Here is a 27376-nt window from a genome sequence, read left to right on the forward strand (position 1 = left end):
TCAATTTAGTAGCTGTGTGGCCTAGAACCAAAATTTAACATTGCAAATGCTTCATGCATATTACAGATGATGATGTTCACTTTACAAGGTTGTCCTGAGAATTAATAAGATGCCATATGCAAAGGGCTGAGTGCAGTTCTTGAACTAATGAAAACCAAATGAAGTCCTTCAGTTGTATTTGAAAGGTTCTAATATATTAAATTCACTAAGCAAAATTATAACATATTACTGTCTCTTTTCCCTAATTTTATTTCTTTTCTTCCCTCAATTACTTCATCTACTTTGCTTCTGAGCATACGCAATTAATGGACATGTTGTCTTCTAATAAATGATTAGATAGTGGAATAATTCATTAAGACATAGCACTACTTAAGCTTATTCATGCTGTATCTTTAACAGAAGTTAGGCAAATAACTTTAATTTTCATTAAATTGTAAAGATGACTTATTTTAGCTAAGTTGCCTCATTACAATTACATATGAGTATTCAGGTAAAATGGTAGTTCTATCCTGCAAAACCAGTAAAAATAATTACATTAAATACTTTTGGAAGAATCATCATTTCCATAATATTGAATTTCAATCCAGGAACCTGTTAAATCCCTCCATTTATTCAACTTTTGGTCCTCGCCCTGTATCCAATACACCCAATCTCAGCTCAAAGTCCACTATCCACTATAGCATCCTTCAGCCAGTCTCTGCTTTAAATTTCCACAGTCAAAAGCCCGCACATGAACCTTCTCTCCAGGCAAAAGCACAGAGGCATATGGATCATTTATCTATGCAAAATGACGCTCTTCATGTGACCTAATCCTAAAATTATTTCCCAATAATCAATTCTCTCTCCCCTCATTTGTTACATATAATAAAACAAATTATTTAATTGTATTTTTTCTGTCACTGTAGTTATGTATGTGCCTCATAAACAGAAAAAGTGTGGGAATTTTCTTCCATCCTCTCCATTCTATTTTGTTATCCATATTCAGACAAAGCCATTTATTCATTTAACAATTTTACACTCTTCTCAGTCAGCTACACTTCGCGAAATCATAGTGGAAATCAGGTGAGACTTTTTTGGTTGCATAATGATTCCCTGCAAAAGCAGCTTCAGTGAGAGAAGGTTCACATATTTACACGGAAAGTAAAAATGAGGTCAGCCAAGAAAGTGGTTTCTGAGGCTGCAGAAGCATGGGAGGAGTGAAGGAGCGCTCCCAGGAGCAGTTATTTTTAATCTCAATCTGTCAATAAAAAGATTCATATAGCTTCGAACCAGAACCTGTTAATTCGCATCTCTTTTTTTTTCTCATCCCACAAACTCCATCACTTTCACAGAGGCTCACGTATTAGCTTGCACACGCTCATGTTCTTACATATTTCACCACGATAAGTCATTGAAGATCTCCAGCACCAGCTACCAGAAACTTCCAGCCATCTTCGGGCCCACATAGAAGATTAGCAGAGCGGCAGATCTCTGGGGAAAGGAACTGTTCTCTGTCAACCCTTGTAGCCTGCACAGGACCTGGGACATACGTGTTGACTAAACTAAATTTGATCATTGTTATTCCCAAGGAACATTTTTCATTTCCAAATATCTTCATCTCACAAATATTTAAGTTTGCGCAACATACTCTTAGATGGAAACCTATGATTGTTTTGTACACAGTTTCTGGAATAATTTTTTTTAAGTATCTGCTTAATTAATAAGGTTCCTTTATGAATTTCTATTAATATATATGGTAAACAACCATACATTCCATTTTCTCTAGAAAGAAGAATTCACACATAAATATCCACATCATAAGTGTTCATGTATCATACAGATAAGTCTGCTTTAATACATTTCATCTCACTTTTGGAAAATAAAAGGCCTCATTGCATCACTAAGAACACAAGACGAAAATACTTTCAAATTGTTACATTACTGACCTTGAAATAGAAGTGAGACACTCAAGCAATAACATTTAATGTTTAATAAATACAAAACCTACAACATAAATGTTCTTACCCAAGAAAAATAACCTTTCTAAGATGATACATAAATATTTATATAATATTATTACCTTTAAAAATCATTTAATAGTGGCTTTCATAATCATTGCATAAATCCTAAGAAAAACCATATTTTACAGTGACTCTTTTTCTTACACCAAAATCTTTACTCCCCATATCAGTGACGCACTCTAGTCTCCAGACATGGCTGTGAACACTTTTCAACTCTCTTTAAAAATAAAATCTACCATTAAAAAATGAAGAAGTGTTCCCACTGAGGACATTCAAAGGAATCCATCACAGTACTTAAAGCCTCCACTATGTGGCAGATTATACAATATAGCCTGGAGAATAAAAAGGTAACATCCCAATTTAAACTTTAGGGGAGTCTAGGTAACACATGGATTCGTGTATGTGAGGGCTGTTTTTAAACTGTAAAGTGTGTGTGGTGAGAAAGCATTATCAATTGTTAGGTAGGTATGATGTTTCTTTCTCACAATACCAAGCAATACCAAGGGTCTCTTCCAGAATTTCACCATCAGATCCACACACAAAAAACAACTTCTTTATGATATAGAAAAACAGCTTCCTAGAAGCTAGGACTGCATTCAAGTTAAAGAAAAGATTGAATCTATTTGGGTCCTACTCACATCAACCAGCTGGTTGACTCCACTTGCTGTTTTTGCCAGTGTGACAAGGTCTTCTTGCATCTTATCCACCCACGACTTGATCCTGCAGAAATCAGAGAAGAAAATATTCTGTCATGTCTCTGGCAAATGAAGGCCACAGACAGCCACGTAACAGTCATGATGCAGATAATTCACTAAAGTACCTTTAAATCTTTCTTCTCCCTCCCAGCTCTCATTATGTCCACCCTCCCATCCTATCTACAAATTATAAAGCCAATAAAACTTTACTGTAAAGCCTCTTAGAATGCTGAAATACCCCCAGATAAAAGAAAGAAAAATGACATGATTGTCATGTCCAATATGTGGATAAATTTGCTTAATTTTTATGAAAATTCCATTTAAAATTAGGGAATAGAATATTCTAAACTAAGCCTTATTCTTTAGCTCACAAGTCTTCTGGATATAATACTAAGGGTGTGCTAAGTATAGAACATTTTTTAAAATGCACAAAGTGAGAAATATTTTAAATGTCTCCTAATTTAATTACCCAGTGATAACCACTCCTAACATTTCATGTATTCCCATTCAGTCTTTTTAAATTACCTCACATGGTTGAAAGCATGCTATGTAAACTTTATCGATCTTTTCTTTTCCTGAGGTCATATGATAAATAGTCCTATGCCATTATAAGTATCTTATTTACCCCACTTCTTTAAATTTTATTAACAATAAATGTTTTATAACATGTTATTTTATAAAGGAAAGTGAACTTTATATTTCATAAGTGCTGGGATCATGGGTATTTAACCATATTAATCTTCTTTTCTTCAGATAAGTAAGAGTTTCAATAGTACTATAAGGCAGCCATTTTTTTCAAATAAATTTAAGTGTGACAGAATAAGAAATTAAGCATGGAAAGAAGTATAACATGAAAAAGGGATTTAAATGAGGTGTAGGAGAACACATAAAAGAATAATGAGCTGATAAACGGAAGGGGAAGAAGCAAAACTTGAAAGTCAGTCATAAAAAGAATGAAATGCCTCAGAGCTGTGGTCGGCAAACTGCGGCTCGAGAGCCACATGCGGCTCTTTGGCCCCTTGAGTGTGGCTCTTCCTAAGCCTTAGGGGTACCCTAATTAAGTTAATAACAATGTATCTACCTATATAGTTTAAGTTTAAAAAATTTGGCTCTCAAAAGAAATTTCAATCGCTGTACTGTTGATATTTGGCTCCGTTGACTAATGAGTTTGCCAACCACTGCCTTAGAGGAAAACGCAGAGGCTTGATTACATGTGCAACAAATTAGTTAGCAAATGAAATGCATAAATGCTAGGGATACTTTAACACAAATGAAAATAAGAAAGAATATTTATTGAACCATGCTGTATGAAATTGATACAAAGAAGATAAATCAATATCAAGAAACAAAAATAAATAAATAAATGGGAGGAGAGTACAAAGTAGAGAGAAATTTATAGATTCATTAAAATGAATGATGCATAACCATGTTATTCTAATATTAGACTTTGTGCTGCTTATGAGCTGGTGCATATATTTGAAACATATTATAAATACTAACTAATATTCTTATTACTACTATTAGATAAATATATTTGTTCCCATCTTAACATTTAAAACAATAGGTTACAGTAGGAAACTGGTAGGAGCAAAGAATATTGACACCATTTTCTAATTCAGATCAGACAACCTCGTTTCTCCAAGCAGTTACTGAGCAAGTCCTAAAACCCACGGAAAATGAATCATCTCTTCTCAAGTATAATTCCCAACATTGACAAATAATAAAAACTGTCATACATCTTATACATCCCTTTAGCTGGGAAACCAAGAGACAAATAGTATATATGTAAAAACATCAACTTAACTCATGCCTGAATTCTGACTTATGCTAAATGGTCTAAAACTTTCATTCTAACTTGACACCTGAGTGTACTGTCACTGCCATTGTTCATTGAGGTAAACCTGTTTTGGCTGAAAAGCAATCCAGGACTCTTCCAGTCTTCTTTGCCCCACTGACAAGCTATCAATTACACTTTATAGGAGCAAGGATCATTTTTTATAGATATGACATGTTGCCTGGTTTTCCTAAAAGACATAAGCACTCTGACTCCCAAACCTGAAGTTAGAAGAATATAATGACTAGGAAATATGCAAAGATTCCTTTCATCATAAAAGTAAAATATTACCCAAGGGAAAATACACATATGTGCAAATTATCAGTCTTTCTATTTCTAGGTAAATTGTCAAACACATATTTATAATCACTGAGCACTATTTCATTGACTGTCTCCAGAATATACTATAAAATTTTGGAGAAAGTTAGAGAGATTACATAGCCTTTTCATGTAATAAGAAACCAACCTAGCACTCCAGAAGGAGTTTTACATGACATGGGAGCCTTCCCAAGGAAATAAAAACACAAAGAGATGGTTAAACCTGAGAGTCCTTATGCTAGATTTAATAAAGAATGGAAAGATATGACAGGCCAAAGAGTATGAGCTGTGCATAGTAAACTGCGGGAAACTTAACAAAGGCTGTTCATGCCTGATCTTTTATCTGTCCCTGATCTTTGGAGATAAGGACACTGCTTTCCCTCCAGGTATGGGCGGTTGGTGGAGCGGGGGGGGGGGGTTTGGTGGAGCGGGGGGGGGGGGGTAACTCTCACATGAGGGAAGGTCAGAATGTCTGACAAAAATTAAAGTTTAAAAAACTTAACCAACCTAGCTTTCTATCCTCTTATTTACGTGAGCCTGTCCCTGAAATTAATTCTCTGCCTTCATTATGAATAAATTCCACAACTGCTCTGATATCACCTTTGATAAATTGCCAAACTAAAAAAGATTCTCTTCTATCCACTAAACTCCAAAGCACTTTAATTGGCTTTATGCTTATTTTCCTGTATACTTTCATGATTAGGTGGATATACATTTATACTTATTTGTCACTGAATCCTCAATATTTTTATTAAAGTGTTTTGCATATAGTAAGCAGATGAGTAGTTATTGAATAAACAGAAAATATATTGAAATAAAATTGCATTATTGATTTTTAAAGCACAATTATATTTATTTAAGTTGAGTGATTCATTTACTAATTCCCTCTTCTCCCCATAATCCACATCAGAAAAAAAAAAAAAGAACTAAAGAACTGCTGGACCCATGCATCTGTTAACAGGCCCTGTTTTTCAACAAGTAGCATATTTTCAAAATGCAACTTAATACTCTACAGGAATTAGTAAATCTCTAGAGTACATAACTTATCATTCCAAATCCGTCAAGTGGATATTGAATGTCATAGGAAAAAATTATCTTGTAATCTGTCTCTGCCTCTACAATAACTCATTACAGAATCGACTAGCAGAGTGTTTCCAACTGTTTGAAGATGTCTGCAGACTCAATGTAGTTTGGAGAATTCACTGAGATCTTTAAATATTGAAGCAAATATTTTATTAAATAATTAAGATCATCTTTTATATCATCTGCTTCACTTTATGGTACAGAAACAGCACAAATTTAAAAGCAAATATATAAAATATTCAAGTTTTCACGAAAATTTAATGAAAAATATTTGGCAGGTAATTACTGTTCCTTTTCAGGTTGGATTTGATTGTAAAATGGCTTTTAAAAGAGTAGTACCTAGTTTGGAAAACTTTTTTTTAAAAAGAATTATGGTAATCGATTTCATTTTCATGCACTTGAGGAAGAGCAAATTCAGAACAGCACAAATTATACCCAATTTAATCTATTGAAAAGTATAACAGTGGAGTACAAAGTGTCAAGTCTGCACAGTTATCTATTTAATTGTTTTAAATGCTACAAAGAGATTTTCATTGTTGAAAGAATGGAGCCAAAGTAATAGCTAAGGATTGTTACCTAACTGTCCTTCCTTCCTATATTCGATGTGGTAAATCCTCTGAAATAGAGAAGAATGTGTCTGGATCTACTGCTATTAGGAAGGACAGAGTATTAAAAGCAGACATCTTCCTTCGACACCCTTCTTGAATTATCCAACTAGCAATTATCATAGATACCTGAGCCAAAAAATAAATAAATGGGAGACACAGAGAAGAGCAAAGGGAAAGGAAGAAGGCTGTTACAGTAAGGGCTTAGCGGAGGAGTGGGAGAGTGAGAAGTCTTTGCAGCCCTTGTTCAAAGGCAATGCTCTGCCTATGCCACTGTTTTAAAAAATCATTTTATTTTTAATCCAAGGAAATACACATAGCTATGCCTGTGGATCTTGGAAAAAATAAATATCACAAGCTCTAACCAACTGACCATTTCAATTGTGTTCATATATAAGCAGCTTGTTCATAATTTTGAAGTAATAAGTTCATATATTTCAAGTGTTCCACTTGCTATAAATATCCCACCAATGCCAAACTGCTCCTATTTTTGTTATATAATAAACCACCCACAGTGTTCCCATATTTGAGTAAAAATTGTATAAGTAAGCCAAAGATTCAGATAACCTAGACACACTATTTGATAACTGTGCAATTCTTATAACATGGATAACTTTATTATGAAATACAATTGTGTGTGTGTGTGTGTGTGTGTGTGTAAAAGAGTACTTGATATTACATTCAATCTAGGATTGTTTGTGAGCTGGATGCCATGCCAGAAATGTTAGTTCTTAAAATTATTAACAATTTAAGCCATTTTCAATAAACTGTTTTTAGAAAGCTATTTTGACTTGTGAAATGCTTTAGTATTCCATTTTTGCCTAGAGTCAATCTTGCAAGCAATGTTAAAAGGGATCTGATTTTTGCTAATTACATTGTAAAGGTAAAATGCTTGAGGAGTAGGAAAAAAGGCTTTATCACTAAAATCAGATTCATAAGTTGTTCATGTTCCTCTGCCTTCATTTTCTGTTGGCCTTTGCTGGTGTGTGTGTGTGTGTGTGTGTGTGTGTGTGTGTGTGTGTTTAATCCACTTTACAAATATACATACTCATCATTCTCAAAAAACAAAGCTTTTTGCCCTAACCAGTTTGGCTCAGTGGATAGAGCGTCAGCCTGTGGACTCAAGGGTCCCCGGTTCGATTCCGGTCAAGGGCATGTACCTTGATTGTGGGCACATCCCCAGTAGGGAGTGTGCAGGAGGCAGCTGATCAATGTTTCTCTCTCATCGATGTTTCTAACTCTCTATCCCTCTCCCTTCCTCTCTCTAAAAAATCAATAAAATACATATAAAAACAAACAAACAAAAAAAACAAAGCTTCTTTATGAGATCTACGTTTCCGCCATCTTGGATTAAGTTTTGTTTTATCCAAGCATTTTTCGTTGCTTCTTTATTTAGTTGCTATCTTTTGCCTCAGCGTAGGCTTCCAGCTTCCAAGACAACAAATGAGCAATACACGCAGGGTTGATATTCATGTAGTTCCACAGATTAGCCGGAGGGGGATGGTTCTCATACAGGGATTTGATCCCCCGAGGCCTGAGAGCTTTGTTTTTTACCTTCCACATCAGAGGTAGTTACAACCTCCAGCACAGTCCCTCTGTGGCCTGGTGCCAGGGGACGGGTCCCACATGGCCACACAATCTGCTGCTGGTGCGTCTACGAACCGCATGAGCTGAATTTCTAATTGCTCATTACAAAACCTCCGTTCACTTTATTGAAGGTCTTCCCTTTCAATGTTTATATTTTTTCACTCATTGCAGATTGTTCACAAAATTTATTGTAGCCTAATTCATGTGTGTAAGTGTTATTTAATGTCGTGATAAAAAATTCCTCATTTCCTTCTCGGAATTATTAACCGAGCTTGCATAATATTTTCAACACTGCAAAATACTATAACGCTTATTCTGTTTAGATTCTGATTTAAATGGCCAATCCACTTCCCCACATGGATCAGTGTCGGGAGCCAAACCATTTTAACTGTTTCAGCAACATGTCAATTTTGTCACGTTGTCATGTTTCCTACTAGCCTGCCGTTGCCTCTCTAAGTCTCTGCACTTCCTGAAAATCACCCTTTAAGTCTGTGCCTTAGGTCCTTTTGCTTCTGGACAATCTAAGACCTCGAATCCTTAAAAACGCTTCCTTTCCCTAAATTCTTAAGATATATATTGCCTGTCTTACAAAATGTCACACATATGGATATACTGTCTGACGCTAGAATTATTTTTCTCCAACAATACTTAATTTCCTCGAGTGTACGGACCACAGCTTACAGTCCTGTATTCTGGGAGGACCCAGCATAGTTCGGAACACAAAGTGGATGCTCAATAGATAACAGATAACACTTACTTAAGTGCCTTGTGCCAGGAGATGTTCTAAACATGTTATATGAACAAACTAATTCTCCCAAAAATCTACTGAGGCAGACAGTATTATGAGTCCCACTTCACAGATGAGGAAACTGAATTACAGCAGTCACATGACTTGCCCGAGGTCACAGAGTTAGTAAGGGGGAGAGTTAACCATTTGCCTTTAGAAGCCAATAGAGCACATACATTAATAAATGCTAATCGATGCGGCGATCTGAAACACGGCCTGGTGCTTTCCATCATTCAGCCACCAGACAGCCATCCTCAACTCTCCTCTCATCACAAATTTCGAATGTCTTGTGGTGTGTTTTTTTATGTTACAGCATAGCATATCGCTGGGTTCTAAGTCTGCTATTGATGTAAAGGGAACAAATGGCAATTACAAAGGTCTTATATGTTTACATGGCAAGAGAAAAAAGTAAGTTATAATTAGAAAATAGAAATGTAAGTAATTGAGAAAACCCAGACATTTCCTTCCCTAAAAAGGCCTTTTTGGAAATATGCACGTATTTCTTCGATGCTGTAATCTTTCTTCAAATTGAATTTTTCCCATCAATATTAGCAAGCAAATAAGAACTGTTTATTTTATGACAAAACCATAAATTGTATGCCTTTCATTCGCATAACAAGATATCCTCAGTCTTAGGTGCACGGCAAATGACCCTCATATCATTCACAGCATGCACACACTTGACATAAAGTAGCAGGTGAGATGTACAGTGAGCCCTGATGTGTTTTAAATATGTAATATTCTAAAAGCAACATTAAATCTTTCAAATATCAACGGAAAAGATGCCTGTTTCAGCTGGCCTTCATTGTGTTCCTGATGCAGGGTCGGATACACAAACAAATGCACCAATGTAACAGCCTGGCCCCACTTCTGCGGTGCTCCCTGTATAGACAGCCCACAGTGTCGTTTGTCTGACAGCTGTTTCAGAACAGAGTTTATTGAACAATCAAAAAGCCGTCGATGCAGATGCAAATGGATTAACCTGCAAATTAGAAAAACAATAACTCTCTTCCTGAAGGACCTTTAGAAAGGAAAATTATAAGGAGAGCCTGTCTCCGATACGTTTATTCCTTGAGTATTAAGTACAGAATTCTCGAAAAGATGAAATGAAACCTTTAAAAATGAGATAGTAAATATCTTACAGCTCAGAAAATATATTACCTTTTAATTGCTTTCAGCCTCTTTGTCCCCTCGGACTCGTGGTTCTCCTTGACCCTGTGCCCGAGCTGCACATTCACTGCCCCTGTGCCTCCCCTCACCCCCGCCCCATGGTCTGAGTGCACCAAGCAGCCCAGGCAAAGGTTGCTTCTCAGACAGGAATTGCAGTAGCACCCTTTCCTGTCCTGCTCAACAGGAACACAAGGCTAAACTTTTTAAAAAAATAATCATTAATGCAGTGAAATTAACAATGAGAATTGTGTTTAAAAATAAATTGATGCTTATCAAATGGTGACAAAATTACAATTTTAGCACTATCCAATAAGTACTTGTGAAGAATGTGAAGCTTTGGTGAAAGGTTTATATACATGTCAACGGGATACAGGAAAAGAACTCAGCTTTAATTTCTTGATAACAATGTCAAACATTTGTATTTGAATCAAGATTTCACATGATTGGCTGCTGTTTCAATAACAATTTTATAAAATCATGACCTTTTATGAATTCTAAGTGAAAGGTAGGTGAAAATCTAGGCAATTAAATAGAAAAATATATCAAAGGGAAAAAAGCACTTTATGTAGATAATTCCAACTGAAGCATCTGTGTCCTACTCTCAGTAAATTTGAAAAATGCTGTATCCCAGCTAGCATCAACCTATGAACCAGGAGGTCACGGTATGATTCCTGGTCAGGTCATGTGCCCAGGTTGTGGGCTCGATCCCCAGTATGGGGCGTGCAGGAGGCAGCCGATCATGATTCTCTCTCATCACTGATGTTTCTATCTCTCCCCCTCTCCCTTCCTCTCTGAAATCAGTAAAAATATATTTTTAAAAAATGCTGTAAAGCATGATCATGTATGTACAGTAACTTAGAAGGCTTTTTTAAAAAATAAAGTAATAATTAAATAACTAACATCAGATGATTGATTTGCTATTACAAACAAAAAAGAAATTTAAAAAATCGAAGTCTTAGGCATATTTTTCTTATTAGGAAGCAAATAACAAGATGTTAAATAATTAGAAGTTAAATTATTTATATAAAATATGAAATAAACACTTTAAAATACAGTGGTCAATCTCCTAGTAGAAAGGCTCATTTGTGTTGATGTTCACATCTTCCACATTTGAAATAATTCTCCTGAAATTAGAAGGAAACTGATCTCATTCCGTCATTTTAGAAATAGGTAAGATGCATTTTATGAGCCCTAGTGAAAAGGGGACGGTACTTTGGCTGGAGGGCCCTGCTATAGCGCCCATGTAACTCATCATCTTTATGAAACATGAAGAAATCATGAAGCAGCCAGTAACATAAATTACACATCAGCATTCTGAAGGAATCGTTGCAGCCTTTAAATTTTTTTTTCATTAATAGTCATTCTGTCACTGTTGCTAAGTGCTCCATTTAGAGCACATCCCAATGTGGATATCAACAGGCGGTTTTAAAACAGACCACCCTGTGTTGTAAAGAGAAATTCTGAAGATTTCTGAAGCCAGATCTGTGAATCATATGTGACTCAGCAGCCTCCCACAGGCCTGACAGCCCATATATTCTATCTCAAAATGTTCCTTCTGTAAAATAGAGGCTGAATGAACGCCCTATTGCTATGCAGAAAATACAAAAGGCAATCCATAGAAAACGCGCAACCTGTTTTAGGTCACCTGTAATAATAGAAGATAAAAAAACCATTGCGCATCTCTTGCTGTCTGCAGAACTATCGTTTCAACTATCCATGATCTATTTTCCCCAAAGCACCGAATCAGCCTCTCGTATCTCTTGATAACATCAGGGAAATAGTAGCTTTAGAGGCATTCACATCACCTTTCAACATGTAGTCTATGAATCTGAGGTTACTTCTCCGATGAACAAAGGTATTAATAAACATTATTTTTAGTTCTAGAAACTGCAGAAGACAACTTGGTCTTCTAGTCCAGGCTGCTATTTAGTGGAGGCTTCCTTACTCATTACCCATGAAGCATTATCATGCCAATTCTCCCCAATACTTTCTGTGACAGACATTCATTACCTAAAGAATAGCTTTCCCATTTGGAAGGTGAAACTGTTAGAAAGTTCTTCTGAGTGCAAAAGAAATTAAGGATATTTTACCTTATAAATTATTAGACAACCACCTAAAATCAGGTATTTTATAAAACATTTATATATTATTTGATTTTTATAATGATTATTATCCCTTTGGAATTTAAAAGTAAAGTTATAAATATTTCAGAAATATCCAATTCCTAATACCTAGCAAAAGAACACACATAATATATATATATATATATATATATATATATATATATATATATATATATTATTGATTTTTTACAGAGAGGAAGGGATAGGGACAGAGAATTAGAAATATCGATGAGAGAGAAACATTGATCAGCTGCCTCCTGCACGCTCCCTACTGGGGATGTGCCCACAACCAAGGTACATGCCCTTGACCGGAATCGAACCTGGAACCCTTTAGTCCGCAGGCCGACACTCTATCCACTGAGCCAAACTGGTTAGGGCAAAAAATAGTATATATTTTACAGTGGAAGCAGCTGACTTAGATGTAGCCATCTGACTACCATATTTTTGTTTGTCTTTATCCTTAGATTTAACCAGAATGAAAAAAGTGAATAAAAATATAGCTGTGCAAAGGGCACAATGAGAATTTGTCTTCTCCCTGCAATTAAAAAAAAAAAAAGTAATAATCAGCCAATAAGGGCAACTTAGGTGATAATGATTACTAAATATACCATGTACGTTTAATAGAAACATTTTCTGACCAAGGGGAGACCTGACAACCATATACCTCCAAAGTTCTGCAACCTGGGTTTGGGTTTAGGTTCAGGAGTGGACAGGGTCTGCCCTTACGCCAGGTTCTTTGGACTGTGGATCTAAGGAGGATCCAATAGTCACTGTGTAAAAGCAAAGTTGGAACTAAGAATCAAGGAAGTAGCCCACAAGAATAATGATTCAAGGAGGTTAGGCAGTGTATATACTTTTCACCTGAAGAAAACACCCGTCAGGATTGTGGTAAAAGGGTTCTAATTTCCAACTGAGCTGGTCTTGTTTTCTATGTTCTCTCTTCTGATTTGACAGAGGGGATGTTTGTGGAATGAATGGGCAGACAATAGAATTAATGGAAGAGACCTCATTGTGCCCATCACAATATCTCTCGTCTTCATTAGAAAAATCCAGAGGAATACACAGAGCTGGGCAACCCAGGGGAAATAACATGTTCCTGATTAACCAACTCTCCCCTGAATTTATGACACAGCCAGCTGATTGTAGATAAGATTAAATGAAAGAAAATGAAAATGAAGGAATTGAAAGAAATTCAATGGGCCCAATGGGAAAGAAAGAAATCAAGAGAAAGTTGGGAAGAGTAGGGAGAATAAAAAAAGATAAAAGACTAAAAGTAAATGCACATTTTTTTAAAATGAAGGTGGAGGTTCTCTTAAAACAGATGAAAATTTACTTTTGTACACTTTAAAAAAAAAAGCTGCTCATCACCAAGAACTTTAAACAATGCACTATGTACTATTGTTCAAATAATCATTGCAACTTTTAAGGTATACTGTTAACAGTCCTATAACTCTAAAATGTTATAACCTCTAACCCAATTATGATAGAACATATGGCTGCTTTCATCTATTTTACATAGAATTGTGAAGGCAAGTCTCTTACAAGACTATTTTATTAATAAGAATTTTTGTTTATATTCAACTTATTGTTAGGAAAAGTAATGTTCATTGATTTTTATAATCAAGTATATATATTTTTTCAGTATGGACAATGGATTTGAATAGCATTGATTTCTGCTGTGCAGACAGATCAATTACAGATCAATAAATGAACAATGATTTGTTTATACCAGTCATATGGTTGGCTCCCTGCAAAGCAATGGAGTTCATATTTGTGCATCTCTATATTTTAGATACTCTTATATTTGAACATTGCCATGAAAGACACCAATTTAATTATTTCATTGCACTAAAAATTGAAGTGCTGTAGCATATGCTACCTCTAAACCTTAGGCAGCCATCTTTCACATTCTCTTGATAAGTTCTAGGTGGATAATAAGGAGAGGCTAAAGAAGGGCTGAAGTGATGTTGCTTGATTTGCATGACCCTACAAGTTATTTTCTATTACACATAGAGGATGACATAAGAATTGGGTGGTGAAGATACTATAGGAGCTTCTTTATTCCTTGATATTTTAGCCAATGAATCGGAAAAACTTTAGCACACAGAACCTCAAAAGGGAAATGAACCTAAAGGGTAAACACCGCATGAGGCCACCACCTCCTAGACTGCTCATTGCTACAGCACCAATACGTGAGCATATGCATTCACTAACATTTTGGGTAAAAGACAAAGATTTAGATCTTGAACTTGCCGCTCTATACAGAATTTGACACCATCATCAATCAAATAGCATGCTTTTGCCTGCTGTTTCTTCTGCCTACCACGTTTTCCCTCCAGGTCGTTTCATCTCTTCTCATTCTTTTAATTCCACATCAAATGTCATCACCTCATAGACTAAATCTTGACCCCAGTAGCTAAACTGATCACTTGATCCTGTTGTCCCCTGTCCTTCACATCAGGCTGTAATGTTTCTGTGAGACACTCACAACCTTGCAATTATTAGATGTGCCTTTTACTTGTTTTCAGTCCCTTTACTCTATTAGAATGTAAACAACACAAGCGAAGGCCTTTCTCATCTGATATCAAAAGCACTTAGCTTAAGACTGAGATAAAATAGTTGTGCAATAAAATATTAATTGAATAAATAAATGACTCTGTGGGGGAAAGCAAAGAGAATAGTCAAATTGAGATATCTGCATTTTTGCACAAGGCATGATAAAGAAGGCTTCAACTGAAAAAGCATGGTCTTACATCCAATAACTTCTCTTTTTTTATTAAGTAATAGAATGGAGAAGAATGGGTAAAAATAATCTTGGCTGACACAGACACCATAAAGTCTCTTAAAGTCATGTGCAAAAAAAACCTTACATTCCAAGAGTCTGCATTTTCATACTAAATGCCTATAAAGCTATTTCAGGTCATTTTGGAATGAGAGAAATAACAGGATCATTGCATCACTACAGCAAAAATTAGAAATTCCAACAGGGATGAAGCCATTGCACCAACGACTGCAATGTAATCAAAGGGTAACAATTCGGGCACTGTCTGCCTCCACCAGGTTGATCCAACACTTTATGTCACTGACAATTTGCTCTGCTACCTGGACATTGACTGCCAGTCTGCTTTGACTACGGGAATGTCCCTCATCACGTGCAGAAACTTCACCCCAAGGTGTTTCCCTAGAAGGCTGAAGTATTGGCATAATAGCGTAAATGTTTGGATTCTTCAGAGAAAAGCAGCTACACAAATTGTGTGGAAACACACAGAAATTACTGTTTAACACTGTATGGCTTTGCCATTTGCTAAATTATTTTTAAAAGCTCATTAAGTTCTATGAAGCAGGAAAATAATGATACCATAGCTGATTTCTTATTCAAAGTCAAAAGCAGAATCTGAAATTACAGTGGAAATAGAATGGCCCTATTTCTGCATTTTTAGATGTTAAACAAATCAGTGTACCATTTTATTGTACTTTAAATGGTTAGAGACTATTAAGTCCAAGGAATGTGTTATTATACATATTTTACATATGCTTTGATCTAGCCTCAATTTCCTAAGTAGTTGCTAAGGGACTGGTATTCTCTCTATTATTGAACAATAATAACAAAATTAAAGGCCTAAGAATTTGTTGTTCACAGAAGCTAGAGCCTATCAACTTGCTCCCTAGTAAGTTCCCAGGTACATCACAGTAAGTTACAATGTAATGTTTTAAAAGAAGTTTCCATAAACTGATACCTCCTATACTTCCAATCTTTCCTACCTTCTATCAACATTTTCTCTTCCTTTTCTGTACATAACAATGATCCTAATATCATATCATTCTCACTACAGAATAATATCTTAAAATACTTCTGTATAAATATTCATAAATTTGAAATAATTTACGTATAGGATGTTACTAACATCACATAACCTGAGGATATTTTTTCCACTGATTTCTAGAGACAGTGGAAGGGAGGGAGGAGGGGGAGGGAGAGAAAGGGAGGAGAGGGAGGGAGAGAGACACATCAATTGGTTGCCTCCGCCACAGACCCCTACTGGGGCTGTAGGATCTGCAACCAAGGTATGTGCCCTTGACCTGGAATTGAACCCACAATCCTTAGGTCTGTGGGCTCTAACCACTGAGAAAAACCAGCCAGGGCAAATTTCCAGTTACATTTAAGGCCAAATTGAAGTATTTACTTTTCGGTAAATCACTCCAGGATATGGTATAATTTACTTACAATATAAAAAAGCAATTGTATTTTGTAGCAATTTATTTGCTTGTCAAGTTCTCCATTTAACTTTTAGCTTCACGACAATAAGAGTGACTAGTGCTTGAAACATAGTAAGAATTTATTAAATGTTTAATGACTTAATGTTAATTCTATTAGATAAACAACTCTTTGCCATTCCTTCCTCCTTTCCATTCGCAGTGTCACTGCTTTTAGAAACTGTCGTCTAATGTACGGACTATTGTAGTGCCCTGCTTCCTGGTCCATCTGTCTCTAGCTTCCTCTGCCTCCCATACTTACACAACTCTTTTATCAGAGTAAATATTAATGCACAGTGTTTTAAATAACATTAAAATTTATTTTCTGATTATAAAATTAACCTGTATACATTAATTAAGTTTAGAAAAAGCAAACATTTTCTTACCAAAACAAGCCAGAAGAAGAGAATATAAATTGATCCCAAATATAAACATAAGCAAAAAAAACCTATATGAAATACTAAGCAATCACATCAAAGATAAACTTTTTAAAAGGCACCATGATCAAGGAACATTTATTCCAGGAAGAAATAAATGTTTCAACATTAAAGTATCCTAATACCTCTACATTTTAACTGTTGCTTCATCTCAAAGGGTTGTAAAATTAAAATTAATTAAAACAAAAAATTCATTTAGAACAATCCCTGGAATATACTAAAGGGTTAATATTGTATTATGTTCAAATTGTATTGTTTTTAACTTGTAATTTAATACAGTATTTTAAGTAAAGATAAAAATCACCCAATCTTTTCAATAAATACACCCCAAAATACTTTTACTACTGTTTAATTTTTGTTTTTAGGAAGAGAAATAAGCTTCCTTAACTTAAACATTATCTACCAGTTTATGGAAGAAAACTTAAAGGTGAAATACTTAAAACATCCCACTTAAGTCAAGCGCAAAGGGAAGATTGTACGTTCTCAGTAGCACAAAAATGCTATAACAGAATTCATAGCTAATATACTAAGATAGAAAAATAAATAGGAGTCATAAACATTGGGAAAGAAAAGAAAAAAGCTTTTATTATTTGCAGATAATATGATTGTCTACATAATCCAAAAGAATAAACTGAAGAATTAGTAAACTATAATTCAATATGAGATTTTACAAGCTCTTTATGAAAAATGTAAACAACTAATAGAGTAATATGCAGAGGACACCAAATTATCAGAAAAAATAATTAAAATTATTGAAAAAAAAGCCTCATCAATGACCAAGCAAACAAAACACAACATTTCATTACACATCAGATCAACAAAAAATTAAATACTGACAAACACTAGGAGAAACATAATATGTGAAAATAAAGATACAATTTAAAAATATATAACATTTTCTGATTTGCCTTCAAAGATTATGTATATATATATCTATTATACACTATATGTGTATGTATATACATATGTATATACATGATTATATGTATACATATATTATATGTGTAAATATATACACTCTTTGAAGGCAAATCAGGAAATATTTTTCAATGTGAAAAATGCTGATTCCCTGTTTATCTCTAGGTCTCTTATCACATAAAAACATGCCAACAGATCCAAAAAGTGGTGTGTACCAAGATGTGCACAGGGACATTACTTGTAATAGGAAATAAAGAAGATCAACCTAAATATTACTATTTAAGAGAACTCCTTAAATAGTTGATGGCACATCAATTCCATGGGATATGCAGCAGTCAAAAAATTAAGTGGGAAAAAATAAAACAAGACAAATAATTAATGGAAAGGTCTCAAGATCTTCAGTGAATAAGCAAGCCATAATAATGCCTAGAGCAGTGATGGCGAACCTTTTGAGCTTGGCGTGTCAGCATTTTGAAAAACTCTAACTTAACTCTGGTGCCATGTCACATATAGAAATTTTTTGATATTTGCAACCATAGTAAAACTAAGATTTATAGTTTTGATATTTATTTTATATATTTAAATGCCATTTAACAAAGAAAAATCAACCAAAAAAATGAGTTCGCGTGTCACCTCTGACACACATGCCATAGGTTCGCCATCACTGGCCTAGAGTATCCACTTATCCATATATATATGTAAAAAGTAAATATTTGATTCTGTAAGTATTCACACCAGGAGTTACATAAACAGCGAACAATACTGGAATGACACACACAGAACTGCTGACAGTGGAGCAGAGAGATGGGTTGTAAATGTCCTCTGTAGATTATTTTGTGTATATTTATTATCTGCCTGAATCTTTTGCATTGTAATGTATTATAATGCAGTGCTAATAGAACTTTTAAAGGCATAGTCACACCTCTCCTAGATAGAAATAGTCTACCATTTAGCAGGATCTGGAACATCTCTCTACTAATTAGCAGAATAGCAGAGAGGTAGGTCAAGTTCTTGGGGCTTGGGCCAGACTGCTTGGCTTGGCTGTTTACTAACTGATGTGGGACGGTTACTTTATCATTTTAAAAATTAGGCTAGTAATGGTATATAACTCACAGAGTTCTTGTAAAGATTAAAAAAAGATCTTATCTATAAAGTACCTAGCACAGTACCACAAACACAATATATCTTCACCAAGTTTTTGTGGTTGCTCTACAAAGTTTATAATATTAGGAACTAAAGCTTAAGGTTGAGAAATAAATGTATCACTAAACTATAGCCTAAATTTTTTCAAGGAGAAACAGTTATTTACAATGGGATAAGTGTGCCATTGATATAGAACGCCACTGAAAATCACAAGTTCTAGATAATATTTTTAAAATAGCATCTTGCACCTCGGTTGCAGGCTCAATCCCAGTACCGGTCAGGACACGTTCAGGAGGCAACTAATCCATGTGTCTCTCTCATATCAATGATCTCTATATGTATCTCTCCCCCTCCTTTCCACTCTTTCTAAAAAAAAAAAAAAAAAAAAAATCAATGGAGAAAAATGTCCTCAGGTGAGGATTAACAAAAAAATAATAAATAACAAATAACATCACTCTAATGAAATTCTATGAGATACTTAATCTGTAATTTCATTACAAGACTATAAGGCCTGGAATGTTGTACAATTGTCATTTTCATGCTTTTATTAAAATTCCCATCAGTATTTCTTTCTATATTTAATAAGCATCCTATGATTAGAAAAATGAAATTAACTGATCTTCAATTTTATATAGTGGAAAAATTAATAATTTATAAGATTTGTACATAACCTTTAATACATATTTTTATAATACAAAAAGTGTGCTCAGTAACAGAATTATTTTACACATAACATCTATTCCAAGGTAATATTCTCAAGAATGAAAGCACAGCAAATAAATATTAACACAAAAAATAAAGTACAAACTTTAAGATATTGTGTAACTTCATGGTAACATTTCCAAAATTACTAGGTAATTTTAGCGTAATTGTTCCTCAAAAAAATGTTCAATCTTCTGGAAATTAGTGTGAGATTCCTCATTGCATGAAAGCTATGCATAAATTAGTTATCTAAGAAATAACTTACAGTATGGACTAGTGCAAAAAAAATGTAAATTCAATAAGGCAAAATCTCATTCTGTATAAAATTATAGCAACATATGTTAGGAAGCAGTTTTTTCTTATTTTCTAATATTACCTAAAATATAAAAGAGAATTATTTTATCCAAATTTAGAATATGGTTTACAGAGAAGAGTCTTGAGAACAGTAAATATTTTTTAATCCTCCCCCGAGGATATGTTCTTATTGATTTTTAAAGAGAAACAAAGGAAGAGAGAGAAACATCTATATGAGAGAGAGATATCCATCAGTTGCCTCTGGCCTGTGCCCTGATGGGGGATTTTAATCTACAGTCTGGGTATATGCCCTGACCAGGAATCGAACCCATGACCCTTTGATCCTTCAGTGGACAGGCGTATGCTCCAACTAACTGAGCCACACTGTCTGGGGTGAGAACAGTAAATACTGCTAAAGATGGGGACTGGAGCAAATCTTGCAAAGAATGTACATCAGTGAATGGTTAACTACAGTTTCCTTTACACATTCTTGTATTTTACTATCCTAAGGTATAGTTGTTAAAGGCAGACAGATCACTAATATGAACAAGAAAATACAAAACAAAGAATTTGCCAGATGTTAGAATTGCCAAATTTTACTAGACTATCTTAACCCATCAAAACTCCTTTTCTTTTAGGAAAGAGGTTTCTAACTTAAGGTAGCACAATCAACAACTCCTTATTCAGTTTTGGACAACACATTAATATCCTTCTCATTTGTTAAGGATAGCCACACAGTCAACAAAAACACTCCAGATGCTACACACAATGTCCCTGGTTTGCAGTCAGTGTGCAGCAGGAATTTTAAAAAAATTATATATATATTATTATTGATTTGTTACAGAGAGGAAGGGAGAGGGACAGAGAGTTAGAAACATCGATGAGAGAGAAACATTGATCAGCTGCCTCCTGCACACCTCCCACTGGGGATGTGCCCGCAACCAAGGTACATGTCCTTGACCAGAATCAAACCGGGATCCTTCAGTCCGCAGGCCGAAGTTCTATCCACTGAGCCAAACCAGTTAGGGCGCAGCAGGAATTTTTAAAACATGCAATATCTATTTAGTCAGGGGCACTGACCTCTTTTCCCTTAGACTATCAAATGAAAAAAAAATGACAACAGCCAACACAACTATAGCTCTCTGGTATGAATGAATCAAAATTATACCTTTTTTTGTGTCAGATCAGCAAAAAATATATGTTTTGGTGTGCTGCAGAATTTTAGTAATTAGTTCATGCGTGCCATGAGATGAAAAAGGATGCAAACCACTGGACTAGGTGATTGAGCAAGGTCAGCCACCAGCAAACCTCGGCCATTACAACTCATTTTTAAGGACTTAATTGTCTGTGCTGTCAATTCCCACTTTTTAATTGTTCCAGGACCTCCTACATAATGCATGGTGTTATTAAAACACATCACATTGCTTGTGACATAGCATGGGTTGTCAGGGAAAACATAATCATCGTTGGCCTTAACCCACCAATGGACACCAATAAGAAATGAAACACATGCCTACAGGCTGGCTAAAAAGGCTTTCAAATTGTGACACTCATGATTCCTGAGCTAGAAGAATACTTAGCTCCTCAGACACTATCTTTTCTATTATAAATCTCTCCCTATTCTATTTTCAAGAATTGTATTTATACTCAGTTATGTACCCATTAGTCTAGCTATATTTTATACAAATAGGATCCATGTGACCATACTATTTAAAAAAGAAAATATACAATGGGTGGTGTATTTGCTTATATCTAGATACATCTAGCAGAAGAAAAAAAAAGCAAAAAAAGCTATGATTTTAAGCAATATAGCCTCAATTTATTCAGGGCTATCTTTTCTAAAGAAAACCCTCCCAGAGGGGAAAAAAAGGCCATTTAACAAAAAATTGTATTACCCCTGGGAAGCCCTCCTTCTGTTGCCAGCTAAAGGTTGACAAGGGTCGCACCACACGAAACTGGACATGTGTGACATGCAAGGCAAACCAGTTCCAAAACAGCTCTCTTCCCAGGGAACACTGCACTTCCTCTCCAACACAGTGGAAATGTTTTAAGGTCGGAAGGCCGTGCTGCCTGTCAAAGCGTCCCATGTATGTTAAAAAGACAGGTAATTTAGGGCGAGTCTGACATTTAAAAGGAAGTCATGCTTTCTGGGTCTCCCCCGTCTCCAACGTGACACCTAATTAAGCATCAATACCAAACAATATCATTGAACAGATGTACTAGTCATTAACAGGAATTACCCATTCTCCTATCAAATCAGACCGTGCAGAAAAGCCTCTATTGTAATAGGCTGGCTTAATTGCCTGAGAATTCCCCAGAGAAATGTACACATGGATCAAGACATCTCACATGCGCAAATGCACAGGCAGGCACACACCCAGAGACAAACACAGGCGCTCCCCCTCAGCTTTGAGCCATGCTTTTCTCATTGTTACATTCATCTTAGCAAATGAGAATTTATGGGAGCTGCAATCAGTACTAGAACATCACAGAAATAGGTGGAAAAAAAATAAGTCAAACTAAATGAAAGATAACAGAATTCAGATTTAGCTACACGTTAATACAAACTTCCTATATACCAGTGCTCTTCATAAATTAGTTGTTCAAAAATATTTAGTAAAAACAGAGCACAATAAACAACCCTCCACAAAAAAATAAAAACACCACATAGAATTATATATGGTGTTTTGTATCTTCTGGCAGTTCACTATAAAACATTTGTTTCGTCACAAGGGCCTGAGTCACAGTGACTGCAGTTGCACGGTTTGTTGATTAAATCAGCCTATAGCCATCATTAAGGGAGCTCAGAAATCCTGAAATGTGCCAAGCAATTCTTCTCACATCATTATGCGAGGCAGAGGATCCAGAAAGTTAGCATAATTATGTTTTCCTGTCCCTTTAATTAACAGCCTTCTTGGATATGTCTACAGTAACTGCTGATTGAGGTGACTCAGTTACTCTCATGAAAACCTCTCTCAACAAAAGCATTTGTAAAGTAGAAAACAAGGCATTTCTATAAAAGGTTAAGGACTTAGCTGGATTTTAGAATATAGAAAACAGATACCAGTTTTCTAATCCTCAAAAAGCTAAGGCATTAAATTGACGGAATATAAGGGATTCATTCCAAGAATATTATATTGGATCTGAAATCTGGGGATTGCTCAAATGAAAAACTGACATTCCAGACTGGGTCAGAGATCTGTACGGAAAAAACACGGAGCCTGGCTGGCGTGGCTCAGTGGTTGAGAGTCGACCTGTGCACCAGGAGGTCATGGTTCGATTCTTGGTCAGGGCACATGCCCGGCTGCGAGCTCGATCCACAGTGTAGGGTGTGTAGGAGGCAGCCAGTCAATAATTCTCTCTCATCATTGATGTTTCTATCTCTCCCTCCCTCTCCCTTCCTCTCTGAAATCAGTAAACATATACGTAAAAAAAAAAAATGTTTCCAGTTGGCCCAGCTCCATGGCACCTCCTGCTTCCTCTTTTTATGGAACAGGTACTATCTACACTAGTTACTGCTTCAACCAGTTAATGAGGTACTGCTTTAAACACTTTTGACACTTCTGTATGTGTGGGAGTTTTTTATTATTATTACATTGTTAACAAGCTTCCCTTGTGTATATTCGCCACAAAAATGCAGGTTTTTGTGGGCAGGACACACACATGTGTGCATTTATCACAATGCTTAGTAAATATACTCAATGCCCCCCAAACATTATTGATTTCATAGTAGGCTGTCTTAATTGTCTACAGCCCCAAACAGTGTGTCTGCAGGTCCCCAGGGTGAAAATCAGTTGCTGGTGATTGCCTCGGGCTCTCTAGGCTCCAGGAGCAAGTTAATGACTGAAAACACATTGGCTGCCTGTCACTGGGACAAGCCCACATGTCACAGCATTTCTGTGTCAGCTGGGGGGGGGGGGGGGAGCGGTGCAGAAAATAGGTGTCACAAAGGAGATCTTCAGGTCATTGGGCACCTATTTCTTATGAAATATAAGAAACCTCAGAAGAAAAAGAAAAAAGAAAGAAAGAAAAAGAAAGGGTCTGGCTGGCTTTGTCCCATTCAGCAGTCTGGGAAATTGGTATGAAATGCCCTTGGATCCCGAACGCTGCCAAATTTAGTTTTAAATTGTTCTACAATATATTTTTAAATAACTAGCTTTTAATGGACATTTTCCCATGTTGCTATATGTCTGAGGCAGCTCAATAAATACCTGTCATTCACACACTAGAAATAAAACAAGCTTTAAGGTACACAGCACCATTCTTACAGTTCCCCCTATTGTTATCATAATATAAAACAGCTGGGAACTTGACAACGACAGCATAACACTCATGCTTTTCAGTAGATATTGTCCTTGCTGTACTTCCCTAATACAAGGCTAATGTTCTCCTCAAAGAGAAATAAACTAAGAGATAAAATATATCCTTTCAATATGAACTGTATATTCTTTTAATAGTAAATAAGCATTAGATATTCCAAAGCAGCCGCATTTATTAATTCAGCAGTTTTCGCAATGGTTAAATTCTTCTCATCTGAAATGAACAGTTCTACACTTCTTTTCCAATTATATACCTCTAAATATATACATATAACTCGGTATCTAATTTAGAAGAATTCCTGTGGGTTAGATTCTTGCATCTATATATGCATAAATTTCCATATAGTACCTAGCCCCATTATTTTTTTACTTGCAACTAGCCTTCTCAGACACTGACAATTACAATAGTTGGCTTTCAACAGAGTATCAGCTCACTGTTGATGAAAGTGAGCTGCATTGAGCCATGTCAGGTTTGTGCTTTTAAGAAAATCTCTAGGAAAACAAAAAGAAATCCAACATAACTTTAGAATAAAATGCTGAACAATAAAATGGAGGGTTATTAATTCTCTGCCACTTAAAGATTGTTTTCCACTGTTTGGCATGCTGAGATAATTATATACACATGACAACATATTATATATGCTGTTTGCCTACTTCAAAAACTGTTCTCCAATGCAAGTATTATTGATTGAAGCTTCTTGTGCATCATGTTAAAGTCACAAAAAATCACCTAATTTCCACTGAAGCAAATCCATTACTCAGAATTCGTCAGGGAAATTCTGGATGCATTGGACAAAACTGCCAGGCTCCATTCCTAATAAAAATTGATTCTTTTTTATTGGGGTCATATAGTCAGCTTTTAAAATCTAACATCTCTTCTTTTGCCAAAATCTAACATTCCAGTTATTGACTAAAGCTTCAGAGTTGCTTTGGAAGGTATTAGATTCTCTTTTCCATTTAGATCAGGATTGATATATTAGATCAATGCAATTGTGGCCATCTGTCGCATTTAGCTCTTCATATTGGCTTGTCTTAGCCCCTATTGTACCTATAAAGTTAGTATGGGTCTTAGGAAGTTTGGGAAAATTTTCAAGAATGCAGGGAGAGAATTTAATAAAGACTATAAGGAATATTTTTGCTTTCTGTCTAAAACTTAAAACATTTGTCACCTTCCTCCTGTTTGGACACTCACCTCTCCTTGTCCACCTATAGGAAGAATTTCTCCTTATTGGTTGGCATTTGAAATATTGATTGGTCTGTGATTACTAATAAACAGGAGTCACTGTGGTTTAAGGAACAGGGTCCTTTATAAGAAAGGGCCCTCTTTCATATTTTCTGCTTTTCGCCCCATGGATATCGGACCTCAGACTATATCACGTTACCATTCTCTTTTTGGTTCTAAGAATTCAGGTGGAGACAGAAGCAAGAGGAATGCACAAGTCCCCTTTGTAGACCTAGCTTTCTCTTTCTCACCATTTCCACAAATACTTGAGCACTCTAGGCCCAAATTTTAGATTCACAAGAGATTATTTATAGCAAAGCCATTAGCTCCAAACACTGCAATAGACTATCAATCACTAAGGGGTATTTATGATAGTACTGTATTCTTGAAATTATGTACCTGTATATACAACTTCTCTGAAAACTCCAAAAACAATAGCAGTGCTTGACAGGAATTCATGCATTTCTAGATCCTTCTTTTTAATCAAACACACCGAAACACTTTCTTCCAAATATCAAAAAGATAAAACCTGAAGTCCACGTGGTGAGAAATAGGATTGCCTTCCTACTTTATACCATTAAATACTACAACTGTAACTACTAGGTCATGCCAACTGGATCCATGAAAGAAAATCATTAAGACATATGACAATATTCATAAGGGCATCTAAATCTGACCCTCTTGCAAACATATGTTATCTAAATATATTCAACTTAGACTTGATCTTCTTACTTAGGGGTTCAGAGTTCGGAGCCAGAAGAATTGGTATTACCTGTCATGTACAGTGAGATCCTGAGCAGAAAGAACACTTACTCTCCTTAAATCTTTATTTTCTTGCCTGTAAGATAGAGCTATTTGGCAGTACCTTTCTCTTAGGGATGCTGAGAACTGAATAACAGAGTAAAAGGCCTTAGAATATTTAGTATGTAAATGCTCAATAAATAACAATTAAAACTATATTAAACGTTATGAGGGATGAAAAGCTCAGTTTCTTGAAAGTTCCAGTTTTATTTTAATAATTTTAATTGACAGAAAGAGCTTCTTTAAAGTGTACCATACTGTCTCCTTATGATTTTCACTAGCCCTAAATTTCTGTAATTAGGGCTAATTTCTAAATTGAGGACTAATTTTCACTAGCTCTAAATTTCTGATGCTTTCATTATATGTCTACTTCTGTCATGAATTCTCTGAGCTTGCAAAAAATGCCAAGTTATTCATTATTACTTCTCATAATGATACTTTATCATCCTATTTATCAGAAAAAAATGAAACCACTAATTCAAACAGATATATGCACTCCTATGTTCACTGCAACATCTATATATATAAAAGGCTAATATGTAAATAGTCCCCTTGGGAGTTCGACCAGGAGACTGGGAGTTCGATCCCTCACTTTGACATGCACTGACCATCAGGGGATGGTGTGGAACGAAGGAAGGCCCTGGCCAGCAGCCAGCAGCCAGGGGAAGAAAGACCCTGGCTGGTGCCCGGAAGACCCCAATTGGCTGTGATTGCTGGCCAGACCTAGGGACCCTACCCGTGCACAAATTTCATGCACCGGGCCTCTAGTTATTTATAATAGCCAAGATATGGAAGCAACCCAGAGGCCCATTGATAGATGAATACATAAAAAAGATGTGGTACATATATACAATGGAATATTAATTAAAAAATGAAATATTATCATTTGTGACAACATGGATGGTACAGAGGGTGCTATGCTAAGTGAACTATGTCAGACAGAGAAAAACAAGTACCACATGATTTCATTTATGTGTGGAATTTTTAAAAAATCAAAACAAATTAACAAAAACAGACTCACAAAAACAAAGAACAAATTGATGGTTGCCAGAGGGGATGGGGGTGAAGGGATGGATGAAAAAAG

The 27376-nt window shown here is 35.6% G+C and overlaps 1 protein-coding gene across 3 annotated transcripts in view; it reads right to left on the reverse strand.

Moving 5' to 3' along the window:
- CACNA2D1 (calcium voltage-gated channel auxiliary subunit alpha2delta 1) overlaps nucleotides 1-27376 on the reverse strand; it is a 389241-nt gene that overhangs the window by 311765 nt on the left and 50100 nt on the right. For all 3 annotated transcript variants that reach the window (XM_081102325.1, XM_081102324.1, XM_081102326.1), the window contains exon 2: nucleotides 2639-2720. In XM_081102325.1, coding sequence (XP_080958451.1) covers nucleotides 2639-2720 — 82 coding nt within the window. The remainder of the gene's footprint in view (nucleotides 1-2638; nucleotides 2721-27376) is intronic.

The sequence above is a fragment of the Myotis nattereri genome (genome assembly GCF_964212035.1).
Source record: "Myotis nattereri genome assembly, chromosome: 11".
Lineage (NCBI taxonomy): Eukaryota > Metazoa > Chordata > Mammalia > Chiroptera > Vespertilionidae > Myotis > Myotis nattereri.